This window comes from Caenorhabditis remanei, chromosome V, assembly GCF_010183535.1.
Source record: "Caenorhabditis remanei strain PX506 chromosome V, whole genome shotgun sequence".
Classification (NCBI taxonomy): Eukaryota; Metazoa; Nematoda; class Chromadorea; order Rhabditida; family Rhabditidae; genus Caenorhabditis; species Caenorhabditis remanei.
The window spans coordinates 9503994-9530223 of record NC_071332.1 but is presented as its reverse complement, the minus strand read 5'-3'; the positions used below and the strand labels follow the sequence as shown (position 1 = coordinate 9530223).

The window sequence follows — 26230 nt, the reverse complement described above, 5'->3', positions numbered from 1 at the left end:
ATCAACTTTTGATGTGTGTGCATCAGTCAACCGAATATTTATAAAAATAGAATTTCCAAAAATTCAAGAGGAAAAACGAGAAAAGCCAAACATCAAAACATATGAGTTTCGGTTATTGTGACTGGTCTTGCAGAAACTTCGAGAATTCTCTTATCTGAATTCGATCGTCGAAGTGAGCAATGAAGGATGGACTTCCGGATTTTTCTATCGAGAATGAGCAAGACGACGGGACCACTAGAAATGTTTTGAATGAATAAAATTAAAAATTATATTCAGTGAATCTCACCTTAACATGTAAAAATCATTGACAAATTGAGTTGCTCCCAAGAGAAAAGCTGCAATCCACGGGTCATCCACAAAAGTATCAAGCGGAACCACAATCTGAACTACTTGAACTGTCAGCATCAACACAAAACCAACTGAAGTGAATATTGTTGCAATTGTCAGCGAAACTTCAACTCTTCTCATATGCTTTCCGAGTTTTGACAACTTGTAAGTAGTCACAATGCTCGAAAATATAGTAAAGACGAGTGTAGATCCACCAATCAGAATCCGACCGAAAGAAGTTCGAGCCCACCAAAAACGATGCTCATACATAATGAGTCCTTGGCCTTTATTAGGTAGAAAACTGGTTTTTGCAATTCCAACGGGCCAAACGAACAGAATTGGAATGATCAGAACTCCAATGAGAACTTTTTGGCAATGGCGAATCCAAATCTAGAAAGATATAGTTGAAACTGCTCACATTTAAAAATTTGAAAATTTACCGATTTATGGATTAGCGGGTAGTTGACGGATGTGTACCTGTTGACACTCATTGCTAAAGTTGAGAGCATTTTGGCAAATTGAGCATAGAGATAGACTGTGAAATATGGTGTAAGGTAGTAGGAATCATATTTTAGAAAAGGTACAAAGTATTCACAGACTGGTCGAATGTAGGTTGTCAAACGGAGAAAAGATATATCAAGAAGAAGGAATATCAGAGTCTGGAATAGAAGTTATAAAGTATTTTTGGGAAAATAAGATCGAACAGAATCAAAAGTTTGGAACTTTCAATGAAAAAGAACAAAACTGTCGAAAAATAATAATACAAAGTCTAATGAAAAAATCATGAAAAGCGCATACCACAATTCCATCCACGAGGTGTAAAGCAAAAAACGAATCTTCAAATAGCTCGCAGTGTCTTCTTCTCTTGACAATCGCTATCAAAAATGAAAAGTATAAAAACGCAAACGGCAAAACATAAGAGAGTTGAATACCGAATTTCATATATTGAGATTCATCCGAATCTCCAGAATCACAACTGACTCGATCACGAAGATATCCTATTGCAGCATCTATTTCAACCATCATGAAGACAGTTTGAATGAAATGAATGAGAGCTTGAGAACTGATATTGAATAATGTATCAAAATGAAATGAGTGGGAGTGTCTTTCGAAGAAATGCTCATTGATCCGTGATCTTCACTTGTTTTGGCACGTATTCGTGATCCACTATCAATGTAATAAATTATGCTAATGACCAAAACAGAGGATATTCAGAAAACAAGAGGCGCCTTCAATATCTAATCTCTGATTTTCAAATGACACCAGTGTCTATTTGTACATCTGAAACTCAAAAATTGAAGAAGGCAACATCGAATTCCCTGTTGTATTTCCGTTCGGCAAAGAAATATCATCAGCTACATGTTTAAAAGTGCAGAAGTTCTTCATTCCAAAAGCCGAAGGTGTATTGTTTCATTGGAATAATCAGAAAATCAATACAACAAAAGACACACTGACCCATTTCAATTAGCATGAGATTGAACCATTGTAATTGGCTGAATCGATGCTTTCGTTGTTCTTCTCGAGTTCTTTTGATTTTTTCCGCAGATAAATAATGAGGCTCTCATCTTTTTGTCAAGAATTAGCAGCACAACTGGACCACTGTAAATATCAGAAAAGTCTTTGGGAAAAGGCGCTGAACCTACCTCAACATATAGAAGTCATTACTGATCTGAGTGGCAGCCATGATAATCTTGACCACCCACATTTTATCCAATAAATTTTCAGCATTGACAAAGAGATAACATATTTGTAAACCGACAAGCAATACGAATCCACATGCAGTGAACACAGTGGCCATATTCATTGAGAATTCAACTTTCTTCATGTGTCCACCGAGTTTTCGAAGTTTTGAAGTAGTTACAATACTCGAATAGACAGTGAATATAAGAGTGGGAACTGCTACTCCAAGTCTACCGTAGGTGGTTCGAGCCCACGGTAATTTGTGCTCATAATTTATATTTCCATTTCCTTTGAATGGTAAAAAACTTGTGGTTCCGATTGCAACTGGCCACACTAGGAATAGTGGAATTACGAATATTCCGAGAATCACTTTGTTGCAGTGTTGAAACCAAAACTGCAAGAGCAAGTTAAAAGTGAGTTCATATAATTTGCAACTCACAATTTTATGGTTAACCGGGTTATTGACTGAAGTATATCTGTTAACACTCATTGCCAATGTGGACAACATTTTGGCCAGTTGAGCATACATGTAAGCAGTATAAAATGGAGTCAGAGTGTATGCAGGATCCTTGAGTAATGGTACAAGATATTCACAGACTGGACGGAAATAAGAGGTCAAACGGAAGAAACTGGTGTCTGATATTAAGAAGTAGAGTGTCTGAAAATTGAAGAAAAGTTGATGGGAGAATATAGAAATAGTTTAGTTTTAATGATCAAATATGTGAGATTTTTTCAATGGTTAAAAAGCTAAATTTGACTGAAAATGTCTGCAGTTTGAATCTGTCAAGAAAAATTGAAGTTTGAGTTGTATTTGAGCTCCCAAATATTTCGAGAACAAATTGCATCTTTGAAAACTTTTTTTATTGGTACACAAAGTTTAGTATAGAACTACGGTACCTACTACTTTATCTCAAAGAACTCACGATAATCCCGTCTGCCAAGTGTAATGTGAAAAATGAGTCTTCAAACAGCTCTCGATCCTTTTTTCTCTTCACAATTGTGATCATAAACGAAAGATACAGTAATCCGAATGGTAGCACATATGCCAATTGCAGTCCGAATTTCAGATATTGTAATGCATCGGATTCTCCAGAATCACATCCAATATTTTGGCGAAGAATCAAATCGACAGCATCTGGAGTTGACATTTGGAACACAGACTCCAAAGGAACAAATGTACAAGGAATATATCAGAAGAGGAGTAGTCGGGTGTTATTAGCGGTCAACCGTGACTTGTATTCAAATTACTATTTTTCGAATTTCCTATATCAGATGGAACGGAAAGAATGCGTAAGTTTGAAGAACAGAGAAATGATATCAGGCAATGAACGAGGCTCAGACGGAAAGGGAAGAATACGTGAATTTCGAGATCACAAGTTCCCACTCAATAAGAGAAAAGCGCGTGAAAATATATAATTCCCGAAAGAGATGTCTAATTGTTTTGAAGTTTTCCGGTTCTTGTGCTCATTATGAGTATGATTAGTCTATCAAGTGATCAGACAATGAGTTGCTCTCTTGGCTCTTTGGGAATAAGTGATGTTTTGAAAATGAAGTTTTCTGAATAATCAAAGAACTGTATCTTTCTAGATCGAGTCTTATGAATTTCGATCAATTTCGTTATTGACCATATAGTTTAGTAATCCGAGTACTTGTATATTTCGATTGTTCGTATTGTTCAGCAGACATTGCTGCAATCTGCCCCTCGCCCCGAGAAAAAGAGGAAACTTCACACCTATTGAACGTTGGTATTGTTTTTGTTCAGTTCTGCGTTACACTAATTGGCCGACCATTCACGACTTTTCTCTTCCCGACTGCCTAAAAAGCAGCTTACGACCTGTTCTGTTTGTTTTCGGCTTCTCCTTCTTCCCTGTTTCTCATTCTCTATCAAAAAGGTTGTCTCCTATGCTGTCCATCACCTGAATCCTCCGCTCCGAATTATACGCACTTAGAATCATCTCGAAATGTGGTTCCATGGTCACAGGTAGTCCGCCACGGACGCAATATGGGCGATATATGGGCCGCGCGTGGACTCAGCACGAATTCGCAGAGGATTGTATGTGGTCCGTATACGGTCCGTTTTGAGTCCGCGCGCCGAAAAAGTCGCTCCTCTCCCTCCTCCTCCCCCTTCCCGCTTCTCTCTGCAATCGATAGAAAACAGTGAAAATGTGATTATTAAACCAAATTTATTACAAAAAACCAACAGAAATTAACAAAAACGAATGGGGAAAAATTGAAAGAATCATAAAGAAATTAAAGCAAGTTCTTGGTCGACGGTTAGATAAGACAGGCGTAATCGAATTGCGGAGAGTTGGTGGTGGAGAGATCAAGAGCTGTGCTGAAATGAAACGGAATTAGAATTTACGGCGATGTGAAAGAGACTTACACATACGATCCTTCATCTAATTCCTTTACTTCCTCGAGATATTGCTTCAGAGTAAACGCGACTTCTTTCGGGGTGGTGTCCATTTGTGCTTTATATTCCTTACGGAACCGATCACTGTAATTTTAACATTTCATCACCAATTCACAAGCAAATCATCTCACACAAAATTTGTCATAGTTTCTCTAGCCACGCACTGCAAAGTAGTTCGAATGTTTAAGTCGCTGTCTTGTCGGAAACCTCTGATTACAAATCCTATAAGAAAACAGTGACTTCATTTTCGTAGGAAGTATATGGAACGTACGAACTAATGGTCCGAAGAATTTGTCGCCGAATGGAATGTAACCAGCGTTTGAGTAGTCTTGGGCAGAATATGCGACGAAAAACGGGTCTCTTTTAGCGACCTGAAAGAGAATACTGTTATTGAAAGCTTTGTCTTTTCAAAGAATTACTTCTTTAAAAACAAATCGGAAGAGAAGTCGCGCATCGCCATAAAAACGAGATGATGTCCACTTAGAAGCTTCAGATGGAGTAACAATCGAAGAGAGTTTGAAGGTCTTTTTGCACGGTAGCATAACATTTTCCTCGTTCTCCGTGGCCCTCCTTAGATCGAATCCGATTCCTTTTATGAAATCGCACTGGAAATCAGCAACTTATAACAGGGTGTATATGTAAAAGAAGCGTTTACCTCTCTATCATATATTCCTTTGGATTTCTCAGCTTGACGAAGACGGTTTACCAGTTTATTGTTCTGCAAGTGTTAAGTATAAAAACCCTTACCGTGTCAGTTACCATTGCAGTATTAAAAGCCAGACCCAATGCCAACTTTTCCAAATCCGAATTTACGTTATGAAACTTTTGGGCAAGTTCTAGTATTGGGTAGAAGTCTGTTTCTTGAAGGGTTTTAGAGAGCTTTTGAAGGTTTTCCTGTAAAACGTGAATGGAATAAGAATTATAGGAAAAATTATCAACTTCGCATTCCGATCGTGACAGCGGAATTCCTTTTTCCAAGTTGTAGAGATTATTAACGGTAAATCCAATCGGATTCCATTTGTCATTATTTGAAGAAAACTGAGACCCTTCGCCTGTTTTCGAGTGAAGGAAGGGAGTGACACGTGCGGCATATGAAGGTGTCGTGACCAGAGGAGCCGAAGTGGGCGCATCGGACTGAACATTTCTCATTCCATCACTGAACATCGAAGAGCTACTTGTATCAATATCCACTAAATCTTGCAATGGAGCCGTTAGACGAGATGTTGAATTCTTCTTTTTAAAGAAGTTCGTAGGTGGGAAACGAGGTGTTTTCGGAGTTTCGAAGACTTCGTGCTGAAAGCAAACGTTACGAAATTGATACGAGATATGTGACCCACTTTTACACAATTTATAGCTCTTTCCATTTTCACATTTCGCAATTGATGATAAGTGGCTGCTTCTTTAAGAATTTTCGAAGTATCTTCAGTGGCAGTAGTCTCAGTTTCAACATTTTCGCAGTTGCCGAAGTTCTCATCAATTAACATATCGTCTTCAAAGCTCGGAGTAGGTGGAAGTGAATAATTCAAACCGAACCTTTCCGGTTCGATAGGCACTGGTTTCTTTTTTGAACACTCCATAGAAACGGGTTTTGTTTTAGAAGTTACGTTAGAAACGGGTTTTGTTTTCGAAATTTCCTTAGATACCGTTTTTGTTTTATAAGTTTCGTCAGAAACTTGTTCCTTCTTATTCTTCACTCTCTTCGCAGCCGGAATCCCAACACTATCAACTACATCGTTAGACTTCTTTATACGTGTTCGGACCATATTTACCCGTTTTTCTGGAAAAATAAATTCATTGGAAACATTCAGTAAACAATTAAGACTAAGAAGATTTTAAAAAATAATTTGATAAAGCAACAAACAATACGGCGTCGCCGGCGCCCTGAAAAGAGCGAAGAAAAAAAGTCGTCCGAGAGTAGTACACGGCCTAGAATATCAATGACGGCCACATTGAAATTGGAGGGAAACGGAAACATTTAAACAGGAATAAATAGATTGGAGCGGAAAGAAGTGAAAGAAAAAGGACAAAAAGAAATAGAAATTAATTCAATTGTGAATCATAGTGCCGTTCACTGCTAGAACACATAATCCATCACCACAATCTATGTAACTTCCGATAGAAATCACTGATTTCAAAGGTACAACGACCCTTTTTTCCGACAATCGACAGTATTTTACTCCTTCGTATTCTTTCAACATTCGGATAACTTCCTGTCCGTAATAAAAGTTTGTTCCATCCAGTTCTTGGAGAGCTTTAGAAAGGGAGGAAAACTGATTGACATCATCAATCTCCGAAAACGGCTCGGTTATCAACTGAATTTCCCCCAACTCCATCGTAGCAGCGACAAATCTGTGGCACTCCAGCTGCCCATTCTCCTTCACCGCGTAAAACACGTCATCCGTAGTGTTTCGATCGTGATATTCAGAAATAAGTCTTCCACAAGGCAAGGAAAGAGACCCATACAATATACGTCCTTCAGAAAATGGTTTATCTTCAGGTTCCATTTGGGAAGAGATGACATTCTTGCAGGATACTTGTTGAGGGGAAAGTCCTTTGGTAAAGGACAGAAACTTCTTGAAACTCGAACTAGGGTTGTGGGTAGAACGTCGAGAGACTTCACGTCTGATGGAGTTGTGGATAAGTACTCTAAATAAGTTAGAATGGGCAGGAATAAAATATAAAAACTGCTGACCTCGAGCACACCGTTTCCGGAAAGTTTCTTGTCAATCTGGAGCTATATCCCATTAATGCAAATTGATATGAACTCTCAAATGCAAAAGTACCAAGTGGACCGATGTTTCCGAATGTATGAATCACGTCAGGCAAATGGAAGAGTAATTCCTGAAGAGTTTACTGTATGAATCGCTTGCTTTTTTCTAACCCACATGAGTTTTGCAATTCAAGTACTCGTTGCTAGCTTCCTTCAGAAACCACCGTGCCGCAGCACACATCTGCTCATCAAACAGCGGAGGTCCCATCCCTGTCGCGAACATTTTATTGGCAATCATGGATAGCGCAACAATGGCAAATCTTGCTTCTGCCTTCAGAAAATCACCATGAATAGCTGACAGTGCGATGTTGAGTCGGAAAAACTGAAGATTCCTTTACCTACAGAACATAAATTAAGGATCCTTACTGATATTTTGTCTGTTCCATTCCGACAGTTACTGATATCACTGAAACTGGTTGGTAGAGTAACAGAATCCAACGCATTCTGAAGATCATCGCTGTTACAAACGAACAAATCTGACTTCGGAATGATCTTGTTCACTTTCGAGAATAGTTCTGAAACAATACATGTTCCAAATCGTTTGGTTTAGTTACCTTTGGTGATGTGTTCACAGATTCCTTCTCCAAGATTGTGCAATAAATCAATTGGCGTTTCATAAGGTTTTACATATGAAATGATAAGAGTAGGAACAGTTCCGAATCCATTCACACCGTGTTCCGAATCCAGGACGGTGAGATTTCCAGGTCTTTTTTCCACTCGTTCTGAAAAATCAGGTCTCTTTCACTTGGATTATTTTCTGAGAATACTGTACTTTCTCCTTCCATTTTATAAAATGTGCCAGGAGAAAGACAGTAGAAACAAGACGATGATCCATGGTGTGCTCTCATCCCGAACAAACTTCTTTTCGCCTGAACATTTTCAATCATCAAAATTTGTTTCACCCACATTACCGGTTGATCTGCACAAACAGTAGCAATGTGAAGTTTGTATTTGTATTTTCCCACAGTTCCTTCTCTACTCTCACAATCGGTCATAATGATGGGCAACACAGCATTCCATAGGGTCGTGGATGGGTTGCTGCTACTCTCAATGATTCCTTCTAACATCACATTACTGCTCTTCTGCATATCGTTTGTTGGTAAATCTACCAGCATTATAGAAATAGGCCACAGCTTCCTACAAATACCTCACGGTTTGCATAAAATGTTGTACTACTCACTTCTGTGTTCCCGGAACAGCGACTCCATCAATTGACAAGATTCCAGATAATCGAAGTTCGTACTCATTCTCTTCTAAATCTCTCAGGGGAGAAAAAAACTGAGAAGCCAGGTTGTGAGTCTGTTGTTTTCCTTCTTTCAACTCTTTTCTAATCGAAATGACTTTATTTAAATAGGCAGACATTAGCTGCTGTAATTGACCCATGATTCCATTTCTAACAAATTTGGCCGGAAGTTCATTGCAGCTGAATAGATTAACTAAAAATTATAAAATTCCATTAATTCATACCATTTCACGTTGTCTTTTCCATTTGAACCACATTTGTTACAATGGTAGGAGATGCTGCATTTATTCTTTTTGTGATCCCAGATTTTTCTGACTGAACTAGCAAAATCCTCGTCGTGTGCCGATAGGAATCTTTCAAATCCTGAATTATCACCAAAACTATTTGAACTATCATAAATCAACATTATCAACCGTTCTCGGATAATCTTTCCAAACACGCAGAGGCAAGAAATTGAAGTACTCGGTCAGGACACGCTATCAAATCCGTCGTCAAATCTACAAATCTTCCTTGTTTCTCTTTCTAAATTCCTGAAAACCTCTTCTACCTGAAATCAATGCATTCGAACCATTTCCTTCACAATCATGATCAACTTCTAGCTCTCCAAAATCCAATGTAAGGTTAGAGTCATTGACCTCTTCATTTGTTGATAAGAAAACAAAACTTTCACTATCGCGTCTCGGACGTGGCAGTGATTCTCTTTCATCTACCCTAGGATGCATAATATCTGCAAGCTCTATCAGATTCTTCATAATCCTACGACGTGGAGACTTGCCTTTATCATCATGAACTCTTTTCCTATTCGAATGATCTTTGAAAATAGACGAAGGCATTTCAGAATCTTTTCAATTTTGTAACAAAAAACAGAATAAATTACCAGGATCAAACAAATTAATATACTCCGAAAGGAGTCCGACAGCTCTGGAAGAGCTTTTCCAATAAACAGCCACGGCCAGTCCATATGGACGATTTCGCCAATCCATATACAGTCCACGCTGAGTCCGCGCGCGGACGCCTGCCGCCCACTTCCCTCTCTTTTCCCCAAGTCCACACCGCGTCCATATACAGTCCGCAGCGGACGATATTTCCGCCACGGACTCTATACGGACGGGAAATGGGACTGAATCCGCATGCGGTCCGCACGCCAACTACCTGTGGTGTAGCGGTTAGCACTCAGGACTTTGAATCCTGCGACCCGAGTTCAAATCTCGGTGGAACCTATCGTTTTTTGTTAGAATCGCAATTGTTTTGACCATTCACTTCAAAACGTACATTAACACACGTTTGTCAATTCTCTTTCTTCTCCCGTTGAATACTTTTTCATCTTCTTCTCTTCTTCTGCCGACCAGTTCGTTTTCTCTCATTTCTCCCGTTTCCTGTGTCCATCCCGTGCCCCGGTCGGCTGCTCCCCTTTCCTCTCTTGTACAGATATTACATAGACACGACACAGACCGAGGACTGCAAAACGCCCCGCTCTTTCTCTCACTTTTCCTTCTCTAAATCTCTCCCGATTTTCTTCGATTGATAGATGCGAGACTCTTGAGGCAAAGAGAAAATAGAGTCGAATCATTTTTCTTCCAATATTTTTAACTGCTAGTCAATTTCGCAATGCTTTCATTCCTGAATGTTCCATCAAAATGTCATCAACTTCATCAAATTATTATTCATGTTCGAGAACTGTACCAGTAACAAAGCTACTGTAACCAATGAGATCCACAAATAGTTATCTTTGCTTCAATAATAACTAAGTAATCTGCTCTAAACCAAAAATCTAGATGTAACTTTTTTCACTTTTACCAGAAACTTCAAATATTTTCATTAGAAAGGTTTCTACAAACTAAATGTTTCATAATGGTGATGGGCACTAAATTTCCAGTCTGTACAGTATCCTTCCAAATAATGATTTTTGATGTTCACGCCCAGAGAACCGTTTCTGACTTGATTTTATAACGACCGTCGAATACTCTGGAAGTAACATTCTGAAGAAAGTTGACATAAAGTTTCTTGACAACTGGTCATTTTTGAACTACTGATAACACTCAAGCATTTCCATATCGTTATTCCTTCTTGGCCTTTTTTCTCTCTCGTCACCAAATAAAATTTAAAAAACTCTGAAAACCACATTGATAATCCCCCTACTTTTTCTGCTTCGTCCTCTTCTCTCTTAATATTTTCCTTGTTTTAACTGTGTTTTAACATACAGTTATTTGCATAAAACAGTGGTGGTGGTTGGTAAACACAACCTGTTGTTATTCTCTTTTCCTTCATTCCCCCCAGTGCTACTACTCAACTATTTCATTTTCACCTCTTTCTGCTCCTCCTGTTCTGAAACATTTTCTTGTCTCTGCAACTCTGGAATTCTGATATTTCGCAGGGCTCGATATGGATCGTGAAAAGCGACGAAGCGAAGAGCATGAGGCGGAACTCGATCGCAGAATCGCCCTCATTCGGGAAAAAAACCAGCAGATTGAGCAACGCACCAAGGTTTGTTCCTTTCTGAAAAAGCCATCTCTATTCTGAATTTTCAATTTTTCAGGAGATCGAAGAGGATCGTGTACGCAATGAGGATTCGACAGCGAAATCTCCAAAGGTACGACATATTTCATCTTTCTTCATTTTTTGGAAAAAGTAAAACCGGTTCAAAAACTGTACAGTTTGGAAGAAGAATGGGATGAAAGAGAAGGCGTTATTTATGTGACAAGAATAGGAAATAAGAAGAAAGGGGGTGAAAAAAGGAAAAGGGAAGATAGATGAAAAGAGATGATAACACATATTGAACGGGCGGGAGAAAGAGAGAAAATCACAAATTAGTAGTCATATTCGGGGAAATTAGGAGGATGAAGTGGTTACTGAATGGTTTCGCGGGTTAGGAGAGAATCGAAAATCATAGAGAAAGGTATTGAAGTGTGGTAAAACCTGTTGAGAGGGTTGAGGGGAACATTGGTTTCAAAAAACTGTTTCAGGTGAAAAGTGGATAAATTATTCTCCTTTGAAAACGCTATTTTTGTATTCCTTTTTCTCACATAAGCGTATTCTAGTTTTTTGTACATTCAAATAAGTCTATAATTACAGTCATCGTCTCAAACGCCTCCTAAATTGACGACTCCAGACCGTAATGGTAATGGACAGTGGAGTCGCGAGTGGGACAAAGGAAAGACACCGTAAGAGCAATATATAAGCTATTTTTCAATATCTGAAAAATCATATTCCAGTGCCGAAACTTGGCGGGAGAATGTGCCTTCGATGGACTTGAAGGGTCGATTGGCGGGTCAAAATGGCGCTAATACTAATAATAATAATAGCAGTAATGGAAACGGAAATCACACGAACAACGGCGGAAACGGTGGATCTGGAGGAAACCGAAAAGGTGGAAAAGGAGGACAAAATGGACCAAGGAATCAGAAGGATGAAGTGAAGATTCCATCGAGATTGGAGGGTAGAATTACTTTCCCTGGAAAACAACAAGACGAGAAAGATGGAGGAAACAAAGGTGGAAAGCGGGGAAATGCTGGAGGAAAAGATGGAAAAAGTGGAAATCATGGAAAAGGTGGTAATCAGAAAGATGGACAGCAAGAGAAGAAGAATTCGGTAAGAATCAGAACTGTTAAATTCTTTAAATCTCTCGAAATCTTTACATGAGATTATGAAAACTATGAGATACTCAGTAATTTCTGTACTCGTTTTCTCGTTATTGAGCATTCCTGATGACATAATTCATTAGTAGGGGACTGACTCTGACTCTTACATAATATCTGTCATAACCCCTCTCAACACGTCGTGAGTACATAAATCATTGTGCCGATCATAGTTGTTATTTCTCACTTGCCCGCCATCAATCTCTTTGAACAGTACCGCTCTACCACACGCCTGCCGCTTCCACCTGCTGCCACCGTCGGGAGATAGTGTCTCAAGTTTCAATAACACCGACTCCGACACCGATTGGCCTCACCAGACTTGTCTTTTCTTTTTGCAGATAACTGGTGCCGATGGAGGAGAAGCCCACAAAGGTCAGAGAAGACGTGGAAGCCAAAAAGACCAAAAAGAACAGAAAGAGCCGAAGGAGCAGAATGTGAAAGGCCAGAAGAAAGAGAAATATGGAAAAGGAAAAGTGCAACCGGTTGGAGATAAGAGTGCCGAGGATAAGGTATTTGGGATAAAATAGCTGGAATGTTAATGAAATTATTTTTTCTTTAGAAGAAGAATAAGAACAATCGCACCCGTCGTGAGAGTGATAACTACGCGGTTCGAAAGGTTGTTCACAGAATGGTTGACAAAGTCTGTTGGATGGAAAGAGTTGAGAAGAGAAAGGCAAAGAATGAGTTGCTTGGAGAGCATGAAGAGTTGGAAGAGGAACCGAAAAGTGAAGATGAGGTGAGTTTGGAGACAAACCGATAGTTTTGATTTGCCCAAACCTACTGACTACTCTCTCCAAATAACTTTATTTCAGGTTGATGGACAAGACCAAGAAGCGGTAGTTGAAGAAAATGATCAAACAGCTGATCAACCATCTGAAACTCAAAATGAAAAAGATTCTGAGACATCTCCAGAACAAGAAAAACAAGAAGATATCAAGTCTGAAACACCAGAAAAAGAGGAGACTTCTCAAGAAACTCTTCCAGAAGAAAAGAAAGAAGATTCACCGAAACCATCAGAAGAATTGAAAGAAGATAGCAACCAAAATGTGATCAATTTGGTCCGGGAAAAAGTAGTGACCATTGCAACAGCTCAAATCCTTTAATCCTCCGAAATTCTGTGATTGAAAAAATATGACATTTGTGCCTTAAAGCTTCCCATTTTTCAGTTCGTTTCAGTTATTCATCGTCGTCTTATTTATTACTGCAGCTCTTTTTTGTAAATAAAGCTTCTTCCCACGCAAATTCAAGTTTTAAATCGAGAATAATACAGACACACAGAGAGGCAGAATATCTACCAACAGAAGACAGTAAAAAGAAGAGAAAAGAAGAAGACAGCTGTTATGTTATGAGGAATGAAAACGAAATCGCTTTTTTGTTTCCAAACTTCCTTCTCACTTCTAAAACACTATCAGTTTTCAAATATTTTGTCAGGAGAGTCTCAACTTATCTCGCCGTGCGAAGCAATATGCAACCAAACTCCTCGTCGTTTCATCCTCATCACTTTACGTATGTTCTAATGGATATTGACACGAAATTTTATCAGATTTCAACAAGAAATCTGCTGGAATTTCATCCCCTGAGTTTCTTGTTTCTTTTTCTGTTACTTATATCTTTTTGAGTCATTTTTCAGTTGTGATACGACAAGATACACCGAAGAGCAGGTTGCTTGTATTTGTGAAGCGTTGACTAACGATGCCGGAAAGCTGGTCAGTTTTTATATTATTCAATGCTTTGATCATTCAAAAAAAATGGAAAAATGATATGATATTTCAGTCTCAATTTGTATGGAACACGTTGGAACGAGACGATATGCGAAACAATCAATACATCTTAAAAGCACAGGCTTTCTTAGCCTACCACTCCAATAATTTCAAAGTGAGCTACTGATTTTCTATCTAATTTTACCTTCTTTTCCAACATTTCTGTTTTCAGGAGCTCTACAGAATAATTGAAACTCATCAGTTTGCCTCAGAGCATCATTTGCCTCTACAAGAATGGTGGCTCAATGCTCATTATCATGAAGCTGAAAAACTGCGAGGTCGTCAATTGGGGGCAGTTGGAAAATATCGAATTCGTAGAAAATATCCGCTTCCTCGGAATATTTGGGACGGAGAAGAAACTAGTTACTGTTTTCGGGTAAGTTTTTGTGTTTCAGGGTTTTTATTAATTCAAGTTTCACGTTTTTTCCATTTTCAATGCTCGCATTCAACTTTTATTTTCAGGATAAATCTCGAGTCCTGCTTCGTGATTGGTACTGTCGTAATTCGTATCCAAGTCCAAGAGAGAAACGAGAACTGGCCGAGAAGACACATCTGACAGTCACACAAGTTTCCAATTGGTTCAAAAATAGAAGACAACGGGATAGAGCAGGACTGCCTGAAGGAAAGTGAGTAGAATTCTGTAAAATTTGAGAACGAAAGTCTCATCCTTTGATTTGTACAGTGCAAAACTAAACTTTTAGTGATTGTCTGAAAATTTGTAAATTTAAGATGTCCCTATTTTTCAGTATTCATGTATTGCAGCATTTTTGTTTTCAGAGATTCCCTGAAAGACATTGGTGGAAGTGAAGAAGAGGAACTGAAGTTGATCCGTAAAACTGCTACGAAACTCTCAAACCCATTCCACAATCCAGCAGATTTGTCTTCATATTCTGCTGCTGCGGCTGCTGCAACGTTTCCTGGTTTCTATATGAATTATAATGATATGATGATTGGCACTGGTACATCTTATCAATCTTTATAAAGTCCCTTCATGACATCATTATTCTACCACCCAGAACATGCATTTCATGTAAAATATTTGGAAGAGGAGCAAGAAATGAAAAAGAGAGTGGTTGTGGAGAGGAAATTGTGTGTGACCATAGGTGAAATTTGATCCCGAAATGCTTCTCTCACTCACTCTTTTCGAGACTACGGTAGTCGGAAAACAAGAAAAAGAGTAGAGAGCACCCAGAGAAATATCGATTATGTTTTGAAAGATTTGAAGTGAAAAATTTAAGATGAAAAGCTTCAAAAAATTAGTGTTGAATTCGAAAGATGTTTTCTACAGAGTTTATTGTGTTTCAATGCAGAGAAGGCCGATAAATTCCGAGGCGCGCAAGTACTGGTTGAATTTTCACAAAGTCCTTCTTGGGAATCTGAAAAACATTAAAAGATAATTACCGAATTCTAGTTTTGTCCGGCTCGTTTGCTTTGCTTGAAATCTTATCTTTGCTTGAAATCTTATCATCCGATTCAAATGGAGTCATAAATCAATCCGCACCTCTTCATCAACTCATTTTTATTATTCATAAGAACCAGCCAGTTGTCTTCTACATTTCCTCTTTCATCACTGCTTCCAAGACTCCCACGACGATTACAAAGTATACAGAGTAGTAAGCAATTTGATCCGAAACATCTTGTATTTCCTCCTCTTCGTCCGTCCGAAAGAAACAAAAAGTTCGCGCACTGTAACTTCTTTGAAGTGACCGAAGGACCACATGTTTTGGTGTATTTCGATGTGATCATAAGCTATTTTAACGATTTAATTGCTTGTATCCCAAACTTTCATTATGAGAAAGTGAATGTTTAGGTAACTGAGAGTCACCTGAGAATCTTTTGGAAAATGAAATTGTTTAGATTCGAACGCATCGATTGTTACGTAAGTTGTTTATGGTTTCTGTTTCACAAAGTGATAAATAAATGAAGAATAAACAATTAGTCAGCTAGATTCCCTCTCTCGGTGATTCAGATCATTGGAATGAATTTGCAATGTTGCAAAGTTCGTAGAGATGACACATTTCAATGTTGTCATGTCACTTTGAGGTTTCCTACCTGGCATACATCTACCTGGATCTTGAAGAATTTGCGCGCGCAAGGAAGGGAGGCCACTTGTCAATCATTTTATTGCACATTGATGACAAGCGACACAAGTGATATTCATTAACAGGAAGCTACGAGATGTTAACAACATCCATACCTACAGTAGGACAGAAAACAGAGTGGAACAGGTGGAGATTTGTGGAAAGAGATGATCAGAACTCGGATTGCGAAAATTTCTGTTTGGGAAGAATCTCATAGAAATGAATAGAATGATCAAAACTCGTTCATATTAGGTCTTGCCATAGAACTAGATTTCGAAATGCCGATCTTTTATTCAATCGAATATTTCAAAAGCCCCAACTTTCTCTTGAACAGAAGCATGCAGTACAAGTTGTAGAGTACCACTTTTACAAGGACGTGTGGTACATAAACATGACCGTGTCAACCAGTTATCATCTGTCATTGTTTGGACAAGAAGGCACCCTTTAGTAGTCGTTTCACTGGAACATCTGTACCGCGCAGGATGGTGCTCAATATGCTCAATATTGAAAGATACACATCGAACAGAAGGGTGGGAACGTTTTGGAGTGAATGAGGGTTATGAGCTGCTTTGAACTGGGAGATATTAGGGAGCTAAATTGAGTTCTCTTGGTCCAAAACAAATGTTAAATTGCGCAAGGTACTTGGTAGTCAGGTGTATGAAGACAATGGAAGAAGGTGGGTACGGGTTAGCCAAACTTTGTGGATGCTATGGTGAGTAGAAAGTCTAAAAGTAATAGAGTTCAATAATCGTTCAGAAAAGGCCAGAGAACTTGGGTTCAAGACTCATCAGTTGGGTTGCCGCTGAAATTGGAAGTATCTTCGGCATGAATTTCCTCAAGGTTTTATCTCGTTGACAATATTGTAGGAATTTTGGTTTGAGTATTTTATCTTGATTGTCTCTCGATCAAAACTGAAACTAAAAAATAGATAGATACTGGACTACGTGGTCCAACGTATTTCTCCCTTTCCGGGACATTCCATTATCTTTGGGAAAAATTGAATGGTTTTCCCCATTATCACGAATATTCAAAAAATCCTTGAATTTTTCACAAAAAAGCAGAATATTACCGAAAAAGATTTTAATGTTCAAAACGAGGTATACTGATAACTGAGTACGGTATTAAACTCAAACGAATGAAAAGACATTGAAAGCAACGTGTCTAAGAGAGTTTGAAACCTGGTCACCATGATGAGATGCGGGAATATCAAGTGAATGAGTTCTGGGTTGAGGTCCGAGAGCTCGTGAAATAGATATCGGTACAGGTGTAAAATGATATTCCAACTGGCGTCTGCCTCCTAACACTACTGAAGGTTTTTCTCTCGTCTGTATGCTTCAACCCGAAAAGAAACCAGGAGCCAACAGAAGAAACGAGCGAGAAGGAAAGGAAGGCAATGAGAAAATAATAGGCAAGTTTAGAATTTCAAACCTCGGATACTCTTACTTCCCCACTGCGCTCCGGTGCTCTGCCTCTCGCATTTTCAAGAGCTCCCATTACCACAATCCCAATTTTTTCTTTTAATTTTGATACCCAACTGTTTCATGATAATGCCCCAAATGGTCCCAATGATACCGTACTGTCAATGGGAGGTCTTTTATTCTATTCGTCAGAGAAAAAAGAGGCGGAGCTATGAGCACACACACACTGCTGACGAGAGCCGACGGGGAGACCTCTGTGGGACGAGACAAGAGGACGACGCTCACTCACAACACCACTCACCACCGCCTCCTGTCCGCTACCGGTCTACGGCTTATTCCAGATTCAGAAGCTGACACCTTCTGATCTCAGATTGTTCAACATGCAGTCATATAACCCGCAAAATAGCTTGACGTAAGTTGAGACTTCGTGAGTCTGGAGGCAACAACTCGGAGAAGAGATCTCGGGTTACGATCTTCTTTGGTAATTGTATACGTGGCAACGCGACACCGATGGGCGGCGGTGGCGCCACGGATAGTTTTACTTTAGAGGATTCTTTTCTCGTTCTCGTCTCATTCTTCATCTGAGTTCAGTTTCTGTTTTTATGTTCATCATGTTTCAAGTTGAATTCTCCTTTTCCTGAACTGAATCATGTTTTGTTTTTATAAGTTTTAGGCTTTCGTAGACACAAACATATTCAATTTTTGTGATTCTACAGAATTGATATCAAGAAATTCAGTAGGCGTTCAAAACTGTTAATTTTTATTACTCTAGTTAATCAGCTCTGAAGAATATAGGCCTTCTCCCTCCAGTTATGTTAGCTCCCGTTTCCAGACAATATTTTAAACAAGTTACTTTTAAATATCTTATCAGCACTTACAGAGCAACTACCTCATATTCGGAACAAGAAATCGTGTGCATTTGTGAGTCTCTGTTCAACGAAGGACTCCAAAATGGGCGAACGGAGCAGTTGGTAAGTCATTCTAATTTTTCCTAAAACATTTGCAACAAATTCTTCCAATTTTCTTCCAATTCGTTTCTTCCATTCTTTCTCATTTTTCATCATTTTCTGTCCTTCTTCTTCTCGCTTCATCGTGCTTCGAACGCAGGTGTCATGTGTCACTTATCACTAGTTTTGACGAACATTTGACGTAGTCCCAATCACTGATTTCCTCTTCTCTTTTCATCATACACCCCATTTCATCAACGAATTTCTTTGCGGTTTTGAGACACCGGAACGATGAGAAAAAGATGAAACGAAGGTGACAGAAGGAGTGTGGCTTGGCGGAAAGAGAGAATGAGAGAGTACGGTAGTTGGGAGCTCGCGTGCTTTTCCTTTTCTTTCTATAAAGCAAACAAAAGTCCATTATGGATGAAAGCTTGATGACGATGACGGTGTAGGGAGCAGATGTTGAAGATTTTGAGACGGAGAAAGAGCTCAAAGAGCAAGAAACGATATTCAAAAATAAGATGGTAAACAATGAATTTGTTTAAAAAAGAGCATTTGCTCTATCGATAAAATGTATAGCTACATACAATTCGCTGGTCATCAATTTAGTTCTGTATTACTTGTTAGTTTTATCAAACATCTTCCTACATTTTGATTCATGTCTTCCTTCTTGCCTTCAAACTAAAATAGATTCCGAAATTACTTTTTCTCTTCTTTGAACACTGAAAATTGCAACTGTCCTGCCTCAAGTTCATTCAACAATTCCCTTATTTTCCAGGCGACATTCATCTACAACCTTCCACAATGCTACCAAAACATGGAATCCGCACTGAAGGCTCAAGCTCTAGTCTACTTCACAACTCAAAACTGGAAATCCCTATACAGATTGTTGGAATGTCATAAATTTTCCCCTCACAACCACACAGTTCTCCAGAACTTGTGGCTTGATGCTCATTATAAAGAGGTAAGTTTGATGTGATTGTTTACCCTGGATTAGGCCAGTGTATATCCGCTCCAGGTATCGGGACCACTTGTTCAGTTCAATAAACAAACATTATATAATATTATGTCATAGTCCGCGAATGTGAGATCAATATTAGACAACCAGAGTCAACGGTCATCTTATCATTCTGATTTTTCAGGCAGAGAAAACAAAAGAAAGAGAGTTGGGAGCAGTTTGCAAGTACCGTATCCGTAAGAAGAACCCTTTCCCAAACACGATTTGGGATGGAGAGGAGACGAATTATTGCTTCAAATCGAAATCTCGAAATGTTCTTCGAGATGCTTACAAAAAATGTCACTATCCGTCAGTAGATGATAAGAGACGACTTGCTCAACAAACGGAGCTTTCGATTATTCAAGTGAGTTGATTTATCTGTTTCAAACCTTCAAATCGCCTACACTAAATTAACTAGTATCTTTATCCGAACGGTCAACTTTTGCAGGTGTCTAACTGGTTCAAAAACAAGAGACAACGGGAGAGAGCAGCTGGTCAGCTCGACGGGTGAGTATGGTCCGAAGAAGGGACCTTTTGGTACTCTCGGAGTCAAGCGTATCTTTCTGTTTGTCCTTTGATTGCGCAATCGGACATATTACTTGGATAAACGGAATGAAAGGCCAACATGGACTAAGCATAACGTCTCATGAGAGGGAAGTATAAAAGAGAAGGAAAATAAGGATTGGGTATTAGAATGCTTCAGCACAGAAACATGAAAGTCTTCTGATTTTAAAACTTCCTACATTACGGACCCAAACTACTGACTTTCTCCATGTCTCAGCTTCTCCTCTATTCAAAAAGGTGCAAAGAAGAGGATAGGGCACCCCGCTGTCATTAGTGTTTGCCCAAACTTTGAAGTAAAAGAGTCGTTGACACGATCGCGTCGGCTACAGAACAATACGCATTGTTCCGGTGGGATCCTTGTCAGAATGTATATGAAGAGCTTCTCAAACAATACAATTGAGAAGCTCTGAGAAAAGTGTTGGGTTGGTTGCGACGGTACATCTTGTTAATCAGAAGTTCAACGATATTAATTTATTTTAAAAGACTCTTTCAATATGAAACAATTTATTTCAGAAGCTCTGCCCGATCGAACGACAGCGACGATGCGTCTTCTGGATGTGAATCGAAGCCACCGATGAATATTGACAGCCCAGTACCTCCAACTATTCCAAACACCTTTGATATTCCTCCATATTATCCGTCACCATACGCATTTGCTGCTCCTCAATGTGACTTTTCTTACATTCAAAATTTGTGATTTTTTCTTTTTGATTGAGTTATTAGATATTTGGAAAATCGTTTGACATACCCACACCCTGCCATTTCAAGTATACTTTCTACCAGTATTTTTAATATATTTGTTTTAAATAATAGTATTTCTGAATTGAATCGATTCCTTCATGAATTGACAATAAATTATATTTTTGAAAATATCAAAGACAACAGAAGGCAAACTATTTTTCTTTGTGGCAAGTGGAATTCACTGGACACATCTTCGAATCACAACTTTTCCCAATAAGAAGCCTTGTTGAGCTTTTGTAAGTGTACTGCACTTTTTGGCGACCTGGAGGACAAGTCACGTTGAATACAGATCTAAGCTCTGCTGAAATGAATGGCTGGAGAAGATATATTTAATTAGGAACTCACCGAGATCTGCACTTTTACAACATGTTCCTTCTCGTGTACAATAGAGCAAATCCTTCTGATCGCTGTTAACGTTTCGATTGCAATCTTTCTGAAATACAGTAATCATTCTCAGAAAAATTGATTTGGACTTACATTGCTACGACACTGAAACGGTATTACTGGATTCCGTCGGAAAGGGCATCCTTTGTAGTTTTCTGGAAATAAATAAACTCAATTTTTTTCAAGTGGGTAAACTGGTGTGAGAAATCGTTGTTACCTTTCAAGCAAGTTGATGCACAAGTACCAACACTGTCAAAACTATTTTCATTTTTCAGGCATTCATTCGATTGGAAGTTCATACAAAAAGCAGTCGAAACATCAAAATGAAACTTTAGTTTCGGTTTTGGCTTGCAGTTATCTGACCCGTTCGAATTCATTACTAATGGTGCTGTACATTGTGGCGGTAAAGCTGAAACTGGATAATCAATTAAGTGACGAAATAGATAAACTGACACTCCGGAAGTAAAAAAGCAGGTAGAAGATGATAAATATGAGGAATCGCGACCATCAGGGTGCTGAATATAAATATTGAAAAGGAAACGCAGAGAAACTGGCTATAAAAATTTTATTTCTTGAAACGAAAAACAGCGAAAAAGGAAGAGAAGATCAGAAGTTTTAATCACTGCTACAGCAAGAAGCAAAAAAGTTTCCATCATAACAATTGGACCCCAACGGACAAAAATTATGAGTACATCTTTTACCGAGAAGTTGAATCGTGATTCCATTGAGTTTTTGTTTCACGGATGACTGACCAAGAGGGCACGGAGGATTGTAATCGGAGTCAACTTTGTCTGGAAAAACCAGAGTTGTTGTTGAGTTTATTGCAAAAATAGGAAAAAAGTGTATCAGTGTCTCGAAGTTATCAGTTCGTTTACCTCGTTATGTTCCATTTATTCAATGTTAGAATTGAGAGATTCCTCGTTTCATTTACCTTTAATTTCTTGTTCACAGCAATGCCCATGTCCTTGTCCAATATCACAATATCTTCCGGTTCCGCAATCACAATCATCCGTACATGCTGTTCTTCCTGTTATCGTTTTATAAATTGTGCTTGCTGCTGGGCACTTGTGATGATCTACTGAAACTTCACCCAACATGTTTGGATATCAAGAGTCACTGACCTGGCAAACATTGTTCATAGCAAGCTTGAGATGTTTCGAAGTTATTCCAGTTGTCCCCACATCCTGTGAAATTGAAAGCGAGACACGTTTCAGTCGGAACATCCATATGGTACTGTAATTGGCAGGCACTTACACAATGTTTTGAATTGTATTTGTGGTAAAAAGAAATACTTTTACAAGTCTTCTGGTGATGTTTTATTCAAATCAATATACTCACTCGGATTGACCATTGTTTATTGCAGGGAGTAGTTCCAAAAACTAAAGGATCGTGACACGCTCCAGCAATATGTTCCTTACCTGATACTATTATTGAGTAACTGAGATATATCACTCAAGCTCACCTGGTTTAACATTTTCCAAGAAAAACAAAATAACTAGTACTAAAAGAAGCATTGTCTACAAAAAGAAATACAAACAATGACGGTAGTGTAAAACAAATGTTCCGATAAATCTTTTTTATTAACTTCTGCATCAAGTTTGTTTACTTCTTCAGTCGACAGTGACACAGTTACGATGATGAAATGATGGTGATAGTGAAAACACAGTGTTGATCTACTCGACCCGGATAAGTTGGATCTCGTGAAGTTAGAAGTGAACGTCTCTGACTATTAGCGGATTAGAGAAGGTGGTTTTGCATTCTTGCAAATTTCTGAAGGTTTCTCTGAAGACGGACGCTGTGAGATTCTGACAGGATAAAATGTTCGGGCATGACAATTTTTATTCAAATGAAGCATTTCCAGACAAATTATTTCCCATAAACTGGACAGTTGGCTTCACGAACGCAATGTGAGGACCATCCAATCTCCGATCTCACATATCCTTCTGCACATTGACAGACGTTAACGACACATTGGAGAGTGCAAATTTCCGGATTAGGTTCAAAACATGTTGGTTCGCAAGGTGTTCCACATTCTCTGAAGACTTCATTTTTTCCGCAATAATGTCTAAAGAAAGCAGCGTCGCTGGTGGAGACAAGAAGAAGAGCCAAAGCAACGAGAAGAATGAAAAACTTCTGGAAAAGTAAGTTGAAATTATATAGAAAGATAGAGTTTGCTTTCCTGAGACTTACCATTTTCAACAGAAAATGCTGGGTGAAAATGAAGAGAGAGGACACATTTTATAGGTTTTCTGTGAGACAAATTATCAATTGTTGTTATTGTTATTATCAATATAAAACTTCCATTGAGCAATTTCTAAGAACATTTCAGTTCCGTCTTCTTACTTGTTGAACAAGAAATTATTGGAAAATTCTATAAGATCAAAACACCATAAGTTGAAAAACCAGGTTCAAAATTTTAGTATTAAAAAGATATAAGTGAGATACATAAACAACTATAACAGATGAACTCTGATTGACGGGGTGCGACGAAATTATTGTAAAATTATTTGAAAACTGATGTTATGTTTTTTCCTAGCTCTTTTCATTATGTAAGTACCTATGGGAAATTATTTTTACAAATCTCGTTTAGTTTTTTATTAGCTTGTTGTGTAGTTAAAGTTCTTTATCGTCAGTGTCTTGTATCCGTTAGAACTTGATTAAAATTTGAAGTGATTCATCAATGAAACTGAAGACATAGAGAGGCGAGAGATTTCAAGAGCTGGGGGACAAAATAACTGAAAAACGAAAAAACTAAAAAGCAGGGAAGGGAAAGAGAAAGAATATTCTAGTGATATAGCTTCAGATAAAAATGAAAAAACGGAAAAACATAATCACAAAGTGAGAAAAAACAAGAAAAATAAGGGAAAGTAGAGGGGGGTCAAGAGAAATGAAAACGATTTAGGCACCTTTGTCGACCAGAAAAAGAAAACAGTGTTTTTGGGATAAAAACGGTTCTTCGAAATTTCAACTAAAACCTACATTTGAAACTCCAGAGAAACGTTTTTGGGTTGACAACTCGTAAAACTCATTATTGAATTTAAAAACAAAAAAAAAGAAATTATCGTATCCTAAAGAAGTAGCGATGGTACAGATTAAAGGAAGGGAAAAAGGAAGAGAGAGAGTGATCCTTTCTGGAACGAGATGAAGAGATAGAGAAGGAGGGAAGAGAGGAAAAATAAGCGAAACAGTTCGGAAAGTGTTTTGCAAGGAAAAGTTTGATGAGAGTCGCACACAGTGTGCATGAGCAAACTGAGAGAAACGCCCGGCAAATGATAAATGCGGTGATATGATGATTGAGTTGGCTTGAAGAGATTTTGGTTTTGATGTTGATGTTGATGAATGTCAAGAGTCAGATTCTTCTTCTTCGCGATCGAAAAAATTGAAGGAGCTGACACAGACAACCGTCGATTTAGAAGCCTGGGATGATACAGTAGGCCTCGAGAGCGGAGAGGAGAAGGTACATTAACCAGAGTGAGCAGAAGAACATCGAGGTCATCCACTGAAATTAGAATATATACTTTCAGAAGCCTTTATAATGGAATTTCAGTTTTGAAACCAGAAAATAATTCTCAAATAGCTTACCCTCAAGGCGGTTGGTCCTCCCAATTCTCCTCCAACTCTCTTGTTTCTTCTCAAAACCAAAACTGCGATACACAACAAAGCTTCACAGCAGAAGATCAATACGGAGAATCCAAGGTTTCCTGGATCAACAATGAACTTGGTTCCCTTGTTCCAATGGTAGATGGCAGCCATTGACCAAGCGATTCCGATACCCAAGAAAACGTTGACAGCGTTGGATCCCGTGACATTTCCGACGGCATTATCGGCGTACTTGTCTTGAACAGCAGACACCTTTGAGGCGAATGTATCTGGGACAGAGGTTCCGAGAGCGACGAAAGAAATAGCAGTGACGGCATCCTTAAGTCCAACCCAGCATCCGAATTGGGAAGCAAGATCTCCGACAACGGCTGTGAGGACTCCAATCATGAAAATAGCGACAACGAATGTAGCCCATCCTCCGATGTAGTCAGTTGGTGGTATTGTGGCGAAAGTGAGTTTCCATGGAACAGTCAGAACATGCATGAAGTAATCCATACATCCTGGCTCTTCTGGTGCCTTATCCTCATCTCCATCATCATCTCCCTCATCATCATCATCGTCATCTCCGGCGGATACAACAAGAGCCTCCATGAATTGTTCTCTCCATGAGTGAGTTCCGAGCATGATGCGGGTGTTGGCATTCTTGATCATACGGTCGACGATTCCCTGAAATGGTTTAGAGTATAGAAATATTCTATGCTGTTTGATAATGCTTACTTGGAATTCCTTGGATTCTCTGATGGTGATCTGGCACTTGGTGAATTCTCCGAGTCTTGGTTTTCCCATTTCAGCGATCTCAAGTTGAGATGGTGTCAGGGCAGTGGTGACCTCATCATCTCCTATAAAGGAACTATTATTTCAGAACAGTCGGAATTCCAAAAAGAACAGGAAAAGAAAATTAAGCCAGAGGCTCAATCAACTCAACAGTAACAGATTGATAGGCGTGTGTTAGCGTGTGGAACAGAATTACAGATTTTTTATCATGCAAAACTCAAACAATCACAAACCATTACCGCCTTTCATTCCAGCGATCCATGATCCAAGACGATTTCGGAATCGACTTGTGAGGTGAGGTGAGTTGGATTGTGATGATCGACGTGGATCCGAAGATGGTTGGAGCAAGTCAACACTGGCAGCTCGAACGGATTTGTCGGTCGGAGCAAGTGCTGTGAATAAGTATGAGAGGGTGTAACGGGGGAAGACAGTCGGGTGGAAGGAGAAGAGAAATAAAGAGTGGAATAGGGATAGGATGGGTATTTTGAACTTAAAATGTCTGTTTACTATCTGAAAAACGGGGTTCCCAGAAAGATATTGAGGATTGACATGTTAATTACAGAAGCGTTTGGTACCACTACCATAATTAAGGGGGAGGGCTCTGAATCTCAAGAAATGATCCGAGAGAGCACAGTTTCCCCCTTCATAAATATACAACATCACCTACCGGTTTCAGTGTTTGAGTCCTTGGATTCTGAAGCAACTGACGATCCACGCTTGCGTTCCATACGACGTTGGAATCGCTCTTGGATGCGTGACAAGTCTAGAGAGAAAGAGTCAATCACAAACACAACATTGATGAAACGATGAGGTGATAAAAGATAAAAAGTGGGTGTTCTTGTTGATTTTATTGTGAATTAACCCAGCTGAGAGGGCTGTGTGCACGTAGAAGCGTT

At 38.9% G+C, this 26230-nt stretch overlaps 7 protein-coding genes across 7 annotated transcripts; 3 read left to right on the top strand and 4 right to left on the bottom strand.

The window, feature by feature from the left end:
• Positions 1-92: 92 nt before the first annotated feature.
• GCK72_018527 (uncharacterized protein) lies at positions 93-1353 on the bottom strand (the record flags this gene model as incomplete). The annotated part of the gene is made up of 4 exons (XM_003114327.2): positions 93-234; positions 287-717; positions 768-986; positions 1126-1353. The coding sequence occupies 4 exons, from the start codon at positions 1351-1353 to the stop codon at positions 93-95; spliced, it is 1020 nt and encodes a 339-aa protein (XP_003114375.2).
• A 434-nt stretch (positions 1354-1787) lies between these two features.
• Positions 1788-3155, bottom strand: GCK72_018526 (uncharacterized protein; the record flags this gene model as incomplete). The annotated part of the gene is made up of 4 exons (XM_053732600.1): positions 1788-1926; positions 1971-2401; positions 2447-2665; positions 2931-3155. 4 exons carry the CDS (start codon positions 3153-3155, stop codon positions 1788-1790), a joined length of 1014 nt encoding a protein of 337 aa, XP_053581513.1.
• A 1126-nt stretch (positions 3156-4281) lies between these two features.
• Positions 4282-5997, bottom strand: GCK72_018525 (uncharacterized protein; the record flags this gene model as incomplete). The annotated part of the gene is made up of 7 exons (XM_053732599.1): positions 4282-4342; positions 4391-4504; positions 4552-4642; positions 4692-4791; positions 4840-5025; positions 5168-5713; positions 5758-5997. The coding sequence occupies 7 exons, from the start codon at positions 5995-5997 to the stop codon at positions 4282-4284; spliced, it is 1338 nt and encodes a 445-aa protein (XP_053581512.1).
• A 4818-nt stretch (positions 5998-10815) lies between these two features.
• On the top strand, positions 10816-13171 carry GCK72_018524 (uncharacterized protein; the record flags this gene model as incomplete). The annotated part of the gene is made up of 7 exons (XM_003113981.2): positions 10816-10917; positions 10970-11023; positions 11506-11594; positions 11646-12021; positions 12407-12577; positions 12628-12804; positions 12881-13171. The coding sequence occupies 7 exons, from the start codon at positions 10816-10818 to the stop codon at positions 13169-13171; spliced, it is 1260 nt and encodes a 419-aa protein (XP_003114029.2).
• Positions 13172-13533: 362 nt separating this feature from the next.
• Positions 13534-14810, top strand: GCK72_018523 (uncharacterized protein; the record flags this gene model as incomplete). Its single annotated transcript, XM_003114048.2, has 6 exons — positions 13534-13574; positions 13699-13774; positions 13842-13943; positions 14001-14204; positions 14291-14454; positions 14606-14810. The coding sequence occupies 6 exons, from the start codon at positions 13534-13536 to the stop codon at positions 14808-14810; spliced, it is 792 nt and encodes a 263-aa protein (XP_003114096.2).
• Positions 14811-17707: 2897 nt separating this feature from the next.
• GCK72_018522 (uncharacterized protein) lies at positions 17708-20532 on the top strand (the record flags this gene model as incomplete). Its single annotated transcript, XM_053732598.1, has 6 exons — positions 17708-17739; positions 18208-18298; positions 19053-19238; positions 19417-19635; positions 19720-19778; positions 20349-20532. The coding sequence occupies 6 exons, from the start codon at positions 17708-17710 to the stop codon at positions 20530-20532; spliced, it is 771 nt and encodes a 256-aa protein (XP_053581511.1).
• A 196-nt stretch (positions 20533-20728) lies between these two features.
• On the bottom strand, positions 20729-22474 carry GCK72_018521 (uncharacterized protein; the record flags this gene model as incomplete). Its single annotated transcript, XM_003114057.2, has 9 exons — positions 20729-20877; positions 20922-21009; positions 21054-21115; positions 21178-21369; positions 21662-21751; positions 21892-22038; positions 22082-22193; positions 22299-22378; positions 22423-22474. 9 exons carry the CDS (start codon positions 22472-22474, stop codon positions 20729-20731), a joined length of 972 nt encoding a protein of 323 aa, XP_003114105.2.
• Between the last annotated feature and the right edge of the window lie 3756 nt (positions 22475-26230).